This window comes from Schistocerca americana, chromosome 11 (assembly GCF_021461395.2).
Source record: "Schistocerca americana isolate TAMUIC-IGC-003095 chromosome 11, iqSchAmer2.1, whole genome shotgun sequence".
NCBI lineage: Eukaryota > Metazoa > Arthropoda > Insecta > Orthoptera > Acrididae > Schistocerca > Schistocerca americana.
In genome coordinates, this window is record NC_060129.1 from 139,044,186 (window position 1) to 139,059,221 (window position 15,036).

At 44.1% G+C, this 15,036-nt stretch overlaps 1 protein-coding gene across 1 annotated transcript in view; it reads right to left on the reverse strand.

The window, feature by feature from the left end:
- LOC124553392 (proteoglycan 4-like) overlaps positions 1-15,036 on the reverse strand; it is a 256,733-nt gene that overhangs the window by 21,645 nt on the left and 220,052 nt on the right. The window contains exon 9 of the mRNA XM_047127261.1: positions 4,967-5,333. Within this exon, the coding sequence (XP_046983217.1) occupies positions 4,967-5,333 (367 nt within the window). The remainder of the gene's footprint in view (positions 1-4,966; positions 5,334-15,036) is intronic.

Below are 15,036 nucleotides of genomic sequence, written 5' to 3' on the forward strand. Positions count from 1 at the left end.
GGATGTTTCCAGAATGAGATTTTCACTCTACAGCGGAGTGTGCGCTCATATGAAACTTCCTGGCAGATTAAAACTGTTTGCCGGATCGAGACTCGAACTCGGGACCTTTGCCTTTCGCGGGCAAGTGCTCTACCAACTGAGCTACCGAAGCACGACTCACGCCCGGTACTCACAGCTTTACTTCTGCCAGTAACTCGTCTCCTACCTTCCAAACTTAACACAAGCTCTCCAGCGAACCTTGCACGTCTAGCACTCCTGAAAGAAAGGATACTGCGGAGAAATGGCTTAGCCACAGCCTGGGGGATGTTTCCAGAATGAGGTTTTCACTCTGCAGCGCAGTGTGCGCTGATATGAAACTTCCTGGCAAATTAAAACTGTGTGCCGGACCGAGACTCGAACTCGGGACCTTTGCCTTTCGCGGGCAAGTGCTCTACCAACTGAGCTCTACCAACACTCCGCTGCAGAGTGGAAATGTCATTCTGGAAACCACCTGTATACTTTACCAAAGAAAATCGCCAAAAAACTGTGTGTTTTAAGAAGTTATTTTATTTATACAACCAGTTCCGGTATCTCAATAATGCCATCTTCAGGCCTCTGTGCTATGCATGTAAAGATACCACAATGCACCAGGGACAGCAAAATAATTTACTTACAAAAACACCCTGTACAGCCCTCATAAGTTTAGGTGTGATCTGCGACACCCCATACTTTTACAGCTGTGTGTTGATCTGTTAAGCACTCTATAGTGTTGAATATTCAGTTGGTGTGCTGAATGATATTACTTACAATAATACTGTACTGCTCTTTTCAGTTTAGGTGACATTTGTGAAACACCCTGTGATATTTATAGCACTGTGCTGACTTGTCAAAATCCCTGTATTAACCACAGTGCAGTACATACAGTGAATTAGATTAGCTGGCCAGAGTGGCTGAGCGGTTCTAGGCGCTACAGTCTGGAGCCGCGCGACCGCTATGGCCGCAGGTTCTAATCCTGCCTCGGGCATGGATGTGTGTGATGTCCTTAGGTTAGTTAGGGGATTGATTACCTCAGCAGTTAAGTCCCATAGTACTCAGAGCCATTTGAACCATTTTTTGAATTAGATTACTTTTACAAACACCCTGTATTGGTTCAAAATGGTTCAAATGGCTCTGAGCACTATGGGACTCAACATCTTAGGTCATAAGTCCCCTAGAACTTAGAACTACTTAAACCTAACTAACCTAAGGACATCACACACACCCATGCCCGAGGCAGGATTCGAACCTGCGACCGTAGCAGTCCCGCCCTGTATTGCTATCAGTAGTTTAGGTGTGAATTGTGAAACATGCTGTACTGTTTACAACTATGGGTTGCCTTTTTAAGTACTCTGTAGTGTTGATTATGCAGTTGGGGCACTGACTGAAATTACTTAAGAAACACCAGTACAACACTTTTATATTTAAGTGAGACTTGTGAAACACCCTGACAAATTTACTGGGCTCTGTTGGTTTCGGAACACCTTGTATTGTCCACAATGCAGTACGCACAGTGAATAAAATTGCTTACAATAAACCCAGTCTTGCTCTCATACGTTTTGGTGTAAACTGTGACACACCCTCCACAGTTTATATTTCAATGTCGACTTGTTAACCACTCTGTAGCGCAGTTTATACCTTTGGTGCACTGAATGATATTACTTACAAATAGCCTGTATCGCACTTGCGATTTGTGAAACGCCCTGTAATGTTAACAGCTCCACACTGACTTGTAAACAGCCCTGCACTGTCCACTCTTTAGTAGGTACAGTGAATTACATTACTTACAAAAATCCCTGCATTGCTCTCTTAAATTTAGGTGAGAACTGTGATACACTGTGTACTATTTGCAATTCTACATTGACTTGCTAAGCACCCTGTAGCATTCGATATACATGTAGTGAATGATATTACTTAAAAAACACCCTGTACTGCACTTCAAGTTTTACGTGAGATGTATAAAACACCCTGTAACGTTTACTGCAGTGTGTTGTCTAGTGAAACGCTCCGTTCTGTCCACTGTGCAATAGGTGCAGTAAATTAAACTACTAACAAAACGCATTGTATTGCTCTCATAAGTTTAGGTGTGAATTTGGAATAGTCTGTACTGTTTATAAAGCTGTGTTAGCTTGTTAAGAAACCTATACAGTTAGTTATTCAGTTGGTGCACTGAATGAATTTGCTTACAAGACACCCGGTATTGCATACTTAAACCAGGTGGAACTTGTGAAACAGCCTGTACTTTTTAAAGCTCTGCACTGACTTGTCAGTCGCCCTGTTCTGCCCACTATGCAACACGTGCAGTGAAATAAATTACCAGAAAACCCCCTGTATTCCTCTCATAATTTTAGGTGTGAATTGTGACACATCAACTGCGGCTTACAACAGTGTGTTGCATTTCTCACCACTATGTAGTGTTGATTACTGAGTTGGTGCACTGAATGAAACTACTTACAAAACACCATATATTGTGGTTTGTTATGTGGGGCTTGTGAAACACACCGAAATGTTCAATACTTTGAGTTGAGTTGTGTTAAGCTCTGAACTGTTCACTGAGGGGTAGATACAGAGTATTAAATTACTTACAAAAAACGCTGTATTGCTATCACAAGTTTAGGTGAGAATTGTGACGCGCCCTGTGCTGATTGCAGCTCTGTGTTGACCTGTTCAGCACTCAATAGTCCTGAGTATGCATTTGGTGCACTGAATGATGTTACTTACATAACACCCAGCACAGTACTTTTAGGGTCAGGTGAGATGTATGAAACACCCCATAATGTTTACCACTGCGTATTAACTTGTGAAATGCCCATATTGTATATAATGCAGTATGTACAGAGTGTTAAGTTACTTACAAAACACCCTGTATTGCTGTGATAAGTTTAGGTGTAAATCGTGACACACCCTGTACTGTTTACAGCTCTGTGTTGACCTGTTACACATTTTATAGCTTCGAGTATGGATTTGGTGTACTGAATGATATTACTTACAAAACACCCTGTACTGTACTTTTAAGTTTAGGTGAAATGTATGAAACAGCCTGTAATGTTTACTACTATGTATTAACTTATGAAATGTCATGTGTTGTATACAATGCAGTGCACACAGTGAATTAAATTACTTACAAAACACCCTGGTTCAAATGGCTCTGAGCACTATGCGACTTAATGTCTGAGGTCATCAGTCGCCTAGAACTTCGAACTAATTAAACCGAACTAACCTAAGGACATCACACACATCCATGCCCGAGGCAGGATTCGAACCTGCAACTGTAGCGGTCGCTCGGTTGCAGATTGTAGCGCCTAGAACCGCATGGCCACCCCGTCTGCACAAAACACCCTGTATTGCCATCATCAGTTTAGGTGGATATTGTGACACACCCTGTACTGTTTATAACTCTATGTTTACCTGTTAAGCAGTCCATAGTGTTGGGTATACATATGATGCAGTGAATGATATTACTTACAAAACACCTTGTACTATATTTTTAAGTTTAAGTGAGATGTATGAACCACCCTGTATTTTTTACCACTGCGTATTGACTTGTGAAGCGTTCTGTATTGCATACAATGCAGTACGTATGGTGAATTAAATTACTTACAAAACACCCTGTATTGATATCCTAAGTTTAGGTGTAGATTGTGACACACCCTGTACAGTTTACAGTTCTGTGTTGATCTGTTAAGCAGTCTATCGTCTTGAGTATGCAGTTGAGACACTGAATGATATTAGTTACAAAACACCCTGTACTGTATTTTAAGTTTAGGTGAAATGTATGAAAAACCATGTAATGTTTCCTACTGTGTATTGATTTATGAAATGTCGTGTGTTGTATACAATGCAGTGCATACAGTGAATTAAATTACTTATAAAACACCCTGTATTGCCATCATGAGTTTAGATGTAGATCGCGACATACCCTGTACGGTTTACAGTTCTGTGTTGACCTGTTAAGAACTCTATAGTATTGAGTATACAGTTGAGACACTGAATGATATTAGTTATTTGTCCTGTACTTTTAAGTTTAGGTGAGATGTATGAAACACCCTGTATTGTTTACCTCTGTGTATTGACTTGTGAATCATCCTGTATCCTATACAATTTGGTACATTCAGTGAATTAAATTACTTACAATGACCCTGTATTGCTGTGATAAGTTTAGGTGTGAATTGTGACAACCCTGTACTATTTACAGCTCTGTGTGGACCTGCTATGCACTTCATAGCGTTGAGTATACATTTGGTGCATTGAATGGTATTACTTACAAACCACCATTGAGATGTATGAAACACCCTGTATTTTTTACCACTGTGTATTGACTTGTGAAATGTCCTGTATTGCATACAATGCAGTACGTATGGTGAATTAAATTACTTACAAAACACCCTGTATTGATATGATAAGTTTAGGTGTGAATTGTGACACACCCTGTACTGTTTACAGTTCTGTGTTGACCTGTTAAGCAGTCTATCGTCTTGAGCATACAGTTGAGACACTTAATAATATTAGTTACAAAACACCCTGCACTGTACTTTTAAGCTTAGGTGAGATATATGAAACACCCTGTATTGTTTACCACTGCGTACTGACTTGTGAAACGTCCTGTACTGCATACAATGCAGTACAAATGGTGAATTAAGTTACTTACAAAACACCCTATATTGCTATGATAAGTTTATGTGTAAATTGTGACACACCCTGTACAGTTTACAGCTCTGTGTTGACCTGTTACGAAATCTGTAGTGTTGATTATACATTTGGTGCATTGGAATATGCTACTTACAAAACACTCTGTATTTGCGCTTTTATGTTTAGGAGAGACTTGTGAAACACCCTGTGATGTTTACAGCTCCGTGTCGACTTGTGAAACGCCCTGTATTGCGCAGCAGGCACACCGAATGAAATCCTGTACGTCGTGGTCATCGAGTTTGGCTGTGGCTAGCGCACGCACCTCGTCGACGCCGGCGAGGTAGCCGTCGGTGGCGCCGGCGAGCTCGTCCTCCAGGTCGTCGAGCACCGAGTTGTCGCGCACGCCCTCGGCCTGGCGCAGCACGGCGTACAGCTGGAGCGCGGCCTGGTCGCCCGCCGCCGCCGTCAGCCCGGCCGCCTCCTGCTCCGTCGTGGCGTCGGTGGGCGGCGCCGCCGTCGACGCCGTGTTCCAGCCGCCGGCGCCGGTCGCCGCCGCCCAGCCCTCCGTGGTGGCCCGCCGCTCCTGGTAGGCCTCCGCGCTGCCCGGCTCCTCCGCCTCCGCCTCCTCCTCCTCCTCCTCCGGCGCAGGCCGAGGGCGCCCGCCTCGCGACACCGCGAAGCTGTCCCTCCTGCAATGCGTCACCATGCCCAAGTCACTTCCAGCACAGTTGTTTGGTCACAGATACACCTACTCACTAAAACCGAACTAGTGCGAGTTGGCCCTCTGCTCCGGCAGATCCCTATCTATCTACGTCTACATCTGCATGCACACTCCGCAAGCCAGCCGACGGTGTGTGGGGGAGGGTGCCTTGAGTACCCCTATCGGTTCTCCCTTCTATTCCAGTCTCGTATTGTTCGTGGAAAGAAAGATTCTCGGTATGCCTCTGTGTGGGCTCTAATCTCTGTGATTTTATCATCACGGTCTCTTCGCGAGATATACGCAGGAGGGAGCAATATACTGCTCGACTCCTCGGTGAAGGTGTGTTCGCCAACAAAAGCCCGTACCGAGGTACTGAGCGTCTCTCTTGCAGAGTCTTCCACTGGAGTTTATCTATCATCTCCGTAACGCTTTCGCGATTACTAAATGATCCTGTAACGAAGTGCTCTCCGTTGGATCTTCTCTATCTCTTCTATCGACCCTATCTGGTACAGATCCCAAACGGCTGAGCAGTATTCAAGCAGTGGGCGAACAAGTATAGTGTAACCTAATTCCTTTGTTTTCGGACTGCATTTCCTTAAGATTCATCCAATGAATCTCAGTCTGACATCTTCTCTACCGGCGATTAATTTTATATGGTCTTTCCATTTCAAATCACTCCTAATGCGTACTCCGAGATAATTTGTGGAATTAACCGCTTCCAGTTGCTGACCTGCTATTTTGTAGCTAAATGATAAGGGATCTATCTTTCTACGTATTCGCAGCACATTACACTCGTCCTCATTGAGATTCAATTGCCATTCCCTGCACCATGCGTCAATTCGCTGCAGATCCTCCTGCATTTCAGTACAATTTTCCATTGTTACAACTTCTCGATATACTACAGCATCATCCGCAAAAAGCCTCAGTGAACTTCCGATGTCATCCACAAGGTCATTTATATATATTGCGAATAGCAACGGTCCTACGACACTCCCCTGCGGCACACCTGAAATCACTCTAACTTCGGAAGACTTCTCCACTGAGAATGACATGCTGCTTTCTGTTATCTAGGAACTCTTCAGTCCAATCACACAATTGGTCTGATCTTTGTTCATTAAACGACTGTGGGGAACTGTATCAAACGCCTTGCGGAAGCCTCCAAGAAACATGGCATCTACCTCGGAACCGGTGTCTATGGCCCTCTGAGTCTCATGGACGAATAGCACGACCTGGATTTCACACGATCTTCTTTTTAAACACATGCCGATTCCTACAGAGTAGATTTCTAGTCTCTAGAAAAGTCATTATACTTGAACACAACACGTCCTCCAAAATTCCACAACTCATCAACGCCACAGTTATAGGTCAGACCGCTGCAAGTAGGGGGCCAAGTTCTTTCTGCACACTCCGCGCAAAATCGAACTGGTATCCAACCAGGTCCAGCGGCCTTTCCTCTTTTGAGCCATTTTAATCGTTTTTCCGTCCCTCTGTCATCCATTTCGACAACTACCATTCTGTCATCTGAGCGACAATCCAGAGAAGGAACCACAGCGCAGTCCTCCCCTGTGAAACAGCTCCGGAGAAAGACATTTAGTATCTCGGCCTTTAGTCTGTCATCCTCTGTTTCAGTACCATTTTGGTCACAGAGTGTCTGGACATCTATCTATCTATCTGTCAATCGCTTGCGCCTTTGTCCCGCATTGTACGTGGGGCTGGCGTGGTTAAATCGGAGTTGGCACATTAATTTGAAGGGGTGGCCGGATACCCGTACCCCCTGGGATGGAATTAGAGTACCCCATTGGTCTGCGTCTAGTGTAAATCGTGGAAAAGTGCGGATGTGTTTCAAATGTTTGTGAGTCGTGTAAATGAGGCGGGACGTGGGAGGGGGGGGGGGCCTAGAGGGACCTAGAGGGATGTGGAAAACCGCCGAAAAACCATATCCAGTCTGGCCAGCACACCGGCCTTCGTCGTTAATCCGGCGGGCAGATTCGATCCAGGGCTGGAGCACCTGCCCGAGTCCAGGAAGCAGCGCGTTAGCACTCTCGGCTAACCTGGCGGGGTGCTCTGAGAGATCCCTACAAACTTAATAATGTATCCACACGTGCCATAAAGGCCGACGAAGAAAATTCTGTTCGAAGGTGACAAAGTCCAGAATCAGGCAAAATCTAGAGCTATATCTGCATAGGCACTTCTCAAGTGACGATGGTGGACGGTACCTTTCTTTTTTCTTTATTGGCTTTCGGTTCCCCCTCCCCACAGAGGGATGGGGGGGGGGGGGGCGGGCTGCCGGCAGGTTATGGCGCCGCTCTTCAGCTTGCAGAATATTTAAAAACGTAATAAGAATACACAATAAAAACAGGCGATGACTACAGTGACTTTTTAACTACAAAATGGCGGAAAGTTGTGGAAGCTAAAAATATAAAAGTAAAGGGTTGGTGTAAGCAGACAGACAATTAAAAAACACGGCGACAGTCTGGTTTCTGCTTGCAAGAGATAAAAATCACACACAGTGAGAGTATGGGTTCTGTTTGCAACACTTAAAAAAGATGCACAACACTTAACACGCACTAAACACTGCACTAAAGAGTAGAGACAAAGATGACACACACAGCCTTAGGCAGATAGGAGGGGGGGTGGAGAGGACCCAGAGAGATGATGGGGGAAAAAGAGGGGAGGAAAGGGAAAGAAAAGGGGGAGTAGCTGATGGAGGGAGAGGACACATAAACAAGGGGGGGGGGCCGGGAGGACGCAAGCCAGGGGGTGGGGGGTGGCAGAGGGGGGGGAATGCTAAAGTACTCAGGAGAGAAGGGAGTCAAAGAGTGGGCAGGTGGGGAAGAAACAGGATGGAAGGGGGGCAAGAGGGAGGTGGGGATAAGCACAGAGGGAGGGAGAGGGAGATGTGGATCAGAGTTGATAGGAGGGATAAATGGAGGGAAAGAGGGCGTCATCCAGGAGGGGGAGTTGACAGAATCCACCTCAGGTGATGAAGGGTGTAGAGGTGAAGGGTAGGTGGGACACAGTGGTGAAGGCGCGGCAGTGCTCTGGGGTTGGAGAGGAGAGAAGCAAACAGGGGACAGGGGTGGGGGGGGGGGAATCAAGTCGGCGGAAGGTGTAGAGGGATAAGTTTGAGGAAAAGGAGCAGATCGAGGAAAGGCAGCAGGTCACAGAGGATCCGCGTGGGGGACAGGAGGCATATACGGAAGGCACGATGGAGTGCATGGTGCTCGAAGATTTGGAAGATTCGGGGCGGGGGAGGGCGGGGGCGCCGGTCGGGGTGGCCGAGCGGTTCTAGGCGCTACAGTCTGGAACCGCGCGACCGCTGCAGTCGCAGGTTCGAATCCTGCCTTGGGCATGGGTATGTGAGATGTCATTAGGTTAGTTAGGTTTAAGTAGTTCTAAGTTCTAGGGGACTGATGACCTCAGAAGTCCCATAGTGCTCAGAGCCATTTGAACCATTTTTGGTGTGGGGGGGGGGGGGGGGGCGGAGGTACAGGAATGGCACAACAGAGGATGGGTCGGATCACGGATTTGTAGCGGGTACCCTGTACCATTACTTGTTATTTCCTCTCCTGTTACACTCGCAAATAGAGCGACGGAAAAAAGACTGTCTGTAAGAATGTGTGAAATTATATGAATGTGTGGTGTCTGTTCTTCAGGACATGTCCAAACGACAGACACCACACATTCATATAATTTGATAGGCGTTGCTGGGCAATTAAGCCACCTTCTTCACTGCAGCGGCACGAATACGTCCGACCTCCTGTGGGAATCTCGGAAGAGAGAATATTGCGAAAACAGGCAGGGCCTGGAGATAGGTGGCGCTCGAAGGGGGAGTGTGGATCGGCCGTGAGGCGAGCTGAGGCAGAACGAACAGTTCCGGTAAGGCTGTGTCCCGGATGGCGCAGTGGTTACCACGCGTGCCTACTAAGCACTCGATAACTTGAGTATGAGCAGTTGAGTTCGAAGTACATGTCAGAAGTTGGAATTGGAAAGTATACTGACGTGCCGTGGCAACGAAGAGCGAAGACGATCTGTACCTGCACTTTTCCCTTACGTCTCAGCAGGAAACACAATGCTATTCGTAAAATAGCAGTGTGTCTGAGAAGACAGATGAGTTCAAGTGAAAATGATGTAATTATTGAATCATGTGAACGATAAAGGAGTCATAACACTTAATCGACCTAAAGCATTAAATTCTCTTAATTTATCTATGATACGAAAAATACTTCCAATTATGAAAAATTGAGAGAAAGAGAAGAGCTTAGTGATAATGAAAGGAACAGGTGAAAAGGCATTTTGTGCTGGAGGTGACGTAAGAGCTGTAACTGAAGCTGGTATAAAAGGTACAAACCTGGGAAGGGACTTCTTTCGTGAAGAATACACACTTAATTCTCTTATTGGCACATATCATATACCCTATGTAGCATTTATAGATGGCATAACCATGGGTGGAGCCGTGGGACTTTCAGTCCATGGTCACTTTCGTGTAGCTACAGAAAGAACTCTTTTTGCGATGCCAGAAACTGCAATTGGATTATTTCCCGATGTGGGTGGCAGTTACTTTCTTCCTCGATTAGGTGGTAAGTTGGGTTTGTATCTTGCATTTACAGGATATAGACTGAAAGGGTTGACAGAAGCGTCCGATCCCACGCGTCGGCTTTGACCCGTGACGTAAGGGTGTTGTCGTGTGTGACGTCATGACGACGCGGAGTTTGGTTTGAGTGTGGCTGTCTCCAGTTCTGTTTTATCTTATTTTATTTACTTTTGTGATCTGTTCGTTCTATCTCGTGAGATTTTTTTTTTAAATTTAAAAACACTTATTACTTATTTTAATTATCTGTTTCCTCCAATTTCTGTTTTAGTTTATTATATTTATCTTTCTGATCTGTTCGTTCTATCTCGTGAGATTTTTTTTTTTTTAAGACAAAAAACACTAATCAGCTACTGAAGCATCTTTACCTTCTATGGGTTGCAGGGGTTACGACCCCTGGGGAGGTGGGTGGGTATTCATGCATGGCTGTCTTCACTTACACGTTGTAGCTGCGCAAGGCGTCTAAATTTGTTTATATTTAGTTTGCCCTCCCCCCCCCCCCCCACCCAAAACACCCCATTTCCCGCGCTTGTCCCGTTAGTGTCATTAGGCTTCTTGTGGAAAGTGTGTGTTTGTTTTTTGTTTCCGTCATATTTGTGACGTCATGGGTCAAAGCAGACGGGCGGGATCGGACGCTTCCGTATTTCCGACTGAAAGGACTAGATGTTTTGAAGGCATGCATTGCAACTCATTTCGGTGATTCCGGTAAACTTGGTGACTTGCTGGATTCACTTTCAAAGTGTCCAGGCGCTCAGAATGCAGTAGAGGAGGTATTAAATAAGTTTTCAAAATCCAGCACATCAAAGACATCTGAATTTAGTCTTACGCCATACATGTCAATAATAGATTCCTGCTTCTCAGCACTAACAGTGGAGGAGATATTAGAAAGGTTAAGAGTTGAAGATTCAGAGTGGTCTAAATAATATGTCTCCAACTTCATTAAAAGTTACAAAAAAAAAAACAACTAGAAGAAGGAGAAGGCAAAAGTTTATTGGATTGTCTGAAGATGGAGTACAGACTTGCTGTTCATGCATGTGAGGGTCACGATTTCTATGAAGGAGTAAAAGCATTATTGATAGACAACGGACGAAAACCTAACCGGAAACCAAGCACTTTGTCAGAAGTTACAGATGAATTTGTAGAAGCACAGTTCGCTCCATTATCCCCAGGTGAAGAATTGGAACTGTAAGATGTACAACATGTGTTTCACTGGTGTGCTTACCTGAATGCAAATAACTGCAAGTTGCTGGGGGCAAAAATGGGAACAGAAAATAAATGGTAACTTGCCATATTGCTGTGAGTGCCTCTGAAGAAATTTGTGTTGGCTTATTGTATGCATTTTATGTATGTCAAAATAAATATATATTTTTACTTTTTTATAGGCGGAAAAAAAAACTAAGCGGGAGATTCCAGGTTCGAATCTCGGTCCGGTACAGATTCCGCGAAATGTCCCAATGCAGCTGACAGCAATGATCTCTTCCCTTTTCTTTCCTTTCTTCCCCTCTCCACCTTCAATTTACATAGACTGTTGTAAGACGTGTATATTTCTATTGTTTATTGTCAAATCACAATTTATGAAAGATGTTTATATTTTATTAATAGTATTAAGTAGGAATAATTAATATTTGTCATGTTGGAAATAATTCCGGTAGCAGGGAATGTCTGCACCAAAGTATTGCTGGCGGGAGACACCGCACATTGTTATAATTTTAAAAAGGGCGGGAGAGACCGCGTATGGAAACATTTTAAGAAAAGAGCGGGAAAGACCGCGCATCGATACATTTTGTAACGGTAGCAGGGATTGTCTGCACCAGAATGCATTGTTGGCGGGAGAGACCGCACTTTAGCGTTCGTAGGAAGTCAGCAGTAAGCGAGAAGTGAAGCGAGTCGGCAGCAGGGCTGAAGCGAGGGGTTGAGAGAAGCGGTGTGCCTGCCAGCCACCAGCTGTGATGTACAAGAGATTATAAACGGATGTACAGAGACATCAGCTAACTATTATCATAAGAGGAACTAATGTCATTGAATTATTTTCTTTGTGATACTCAAGACTACTGAAGGTATGTTTGCGCAATGCTAGTTGTAAGATTATTGTAAAAAGTAAGTCCCATTTGAACGTTTGTAAAATCATTTCTTTCAGACTATAATTAATTTTTGCTAGCAACATTGCATTACTGATTATAATCCATCCCAAAAACCATCAACTTAAAACTTTGCAAAATTTTAGTGTGGTCAAGAAATAGTTTAACTATGAATTACGTAACTTCAGTTAAATTAATTAAAGAATAACGTCAGCTTTGCTATTAAAGAATAACGTCGGCTTTGGTAATAAATACAGCCACTTATTATGAAAGCCCACCAGCAGCTAATAGAGTATGGTAAAACAGAGTAAGTATATTCGTGTCGCAGTTCGATGTAGCAGTCAGATGGTTATCCAGTAACAGTAAAAAAGGTAAGGAACAGTTTTGGGTTATTGCAGGTAACGACTGAGGGCCACGATGACGACACATTCTATGTTTCGTCGAAATAATCAGAAAGTCACTTTTAATAAGCAGCAATTAAATTTGTATGCGAAGATTGAGAAAGAGAATAAATTTCAAAGGGAAGATTTCATTTGTTATTATTAAGCAAGAGATAGAAATCCTAAGGAAAGGTTTCATAGTTTACTGTAAAAGGGAAGGTTATCATTAACAAAAGAGGTATAGAGGAGACGGGAAGGTTTCACTGTCTATAAGTCTCCGTATGACCCCTAATTGTCTTCGTCGTCCTCAACCGCAATGTTGGCCGCAGTAGAATCGTTCGCCAGTCAGCTTCAAATACCGGTTCTCTAAATTTTCTCACTTGTGAAACTTCCTGCCAGATTAATACTGTGTGTCGGATCGAGACTCGAACTCGGAACCTTTGCGTTTCGCAGGCAAGTGCTCTGCCGACTGAGCTACCCAAGCACGACTAAATACACCTCCTCACAGCTTTACTTCTGCCAGTACCTCGTCTCCTACCTTCCAAACTTCACAGAAACTCTGTTGCGAAACTTGCAGAACTACTGAAAGAAAGGATATTGCGGAGACATGGCTTAGCCACAGCCTGGGGGATGTTTCCAGAATGAAATTTCCGCTCTACAGCGGAGTGTGCGCTGATACGAACCTTCCTGGCAGATTAAAACTGTGTGTCGGACCGAGACTCGAACTCGTGATCTTCGCCTCTCTCAGGCAAGTGCTCTGCCAGCAAAGGTCCCGAGTTCGAGATTCAGTCCGGCACACTGTTCTAAACTGCCAGGAAGTTTCACATCAGTGCACACTCCACAACAGAATGAAAAGATTATGTCGCACAGCGTCCTCTACAGGTGAACCACTCTACATCTACATCTACATGTATACTCTGCAAATCACATTTAAGTGCCTGGCAGAGGGTCCATCGAACCACCTTCACAATTCTCTATTATTCCAATCTCGTATAGCTCGCGGAAAGAATGAACACCTGTATCTTTCTGTACGAGCTCTGATTTCCCTTATTTTATCGTGGTGATCATTCCTCCCTATGTAGGTCGGTGTCAACAAAATATTTTCGCATTCGGAGGAAAAAGTTGGTGAGTGCAATTTCGTGAGAAGATTCCGTCGCAACGAAAAACGCCTTTCTTTTAACGATTTCCAGCCCAAATCCAGTATCATTTGTGTGACAGTCTCTCCCATATTTCCCGATAATACAAAACTTGCTGCCTCTCTTTGAACTTTTTCGATGTACTCCGTCAGTCCTACCTGGTAAGGTTCCCACACCGCGCAGCAGTATTCTAGAAGAGGACGGACAAGCGTAGTGTAGGCAGTCTTCTTAGTAGGTCTGTTACATTTTCTAAGTGTTCTGCCAATGAAACGCAGCCTTTGGTTAGCCTTCCCCATAACATTCTCTGTGTGTTACTTCCAATTTAAATTGTTCGTAATTGTAATACCTAGGTATTTAATTGAATTTACGGCTTTTAGACTGATTTATCGTGTAACCGAAGTTTAACGAGTTCCTTTTAGCTCTCATGTGGATGACCTCGCTCGTTATTTAGGGTCAACTGCCACTTTTAGCACCTTTCAGATATTTTTTTCTAAATAGTTTGCAGTTTGTTTTGATCTTCTGATGACTTTATTAGTCAATAAACGACAGCGTCATCTGCAAACAACCAAAGACGGCTCTCAGATTGTCTGCCAAATCGTTTATATAGATAAGGAACAGCAAAGGGACTATAACACTACCTTGGGCAAAGCCTGAAATCACTTCTGTTTAACTCGATGACTTCCCGTCAATTACTACGAACTGTGACCTCACTGACAGGAAATCGCAAGTCCAGTCACATAACTGAGACGATATTCCATAAGCACGCAATTTCACTACGAGCCGCTTGTGTGGTACAGTATCAAAAGCCTTCTGTTCCAAAATTCCCCCAATAACCCAAAGTCGACCACAAGCCTTCCCTATCACAGTTCTCATATGCTCATTCCACCGCGTATCGCTTTGCAACATTACCCCCAGATATTTAAATGACTTAATTGTGTCAACCAGGACAGTAGTAATAATCTATCCGAACATAAAAGGTTTGTTCTTCCTATTGGTCCGCAGTAACTTACATTTGGCGATATTTAGGGCTAGCTGCCATTTATCACACCGACTGCAAATGTTGTCTAAGTTGTGTTGTACCTACCTACAGATACTCAACTTTGTCACCCTACCGTACACCACGGCATCATCAGCAAGCAACCACAGATTTATGTGCACCCTGTTTGCGAGATCATATATGTATACAGGGTGAGTCACTAACTATTGCCACCTAGAATAAATCCGGACGTATGATAGTGGCTGAAAAGTTTGTGGGACAAATGTTGCATGGGACAACGGGGGCTGTAATATGAGTTCTGTTTTTTGTTGCTCGGTGGGGTCGCTTCAGAGATATGAAGGTCAACTTTGTTTTTTTTAAATGGGATGCTGTAGTTTGGTACTTATTTACTGATAGCGGCTATCGAGACGAATCCAAGGATGTGTAACAGTAAGGTCTTTGTAGGTCAACGAAGGTCACGAAGGTGGCATGAACGTCCATTTACATAAAGTGCTGAAATCTTCTTATCTT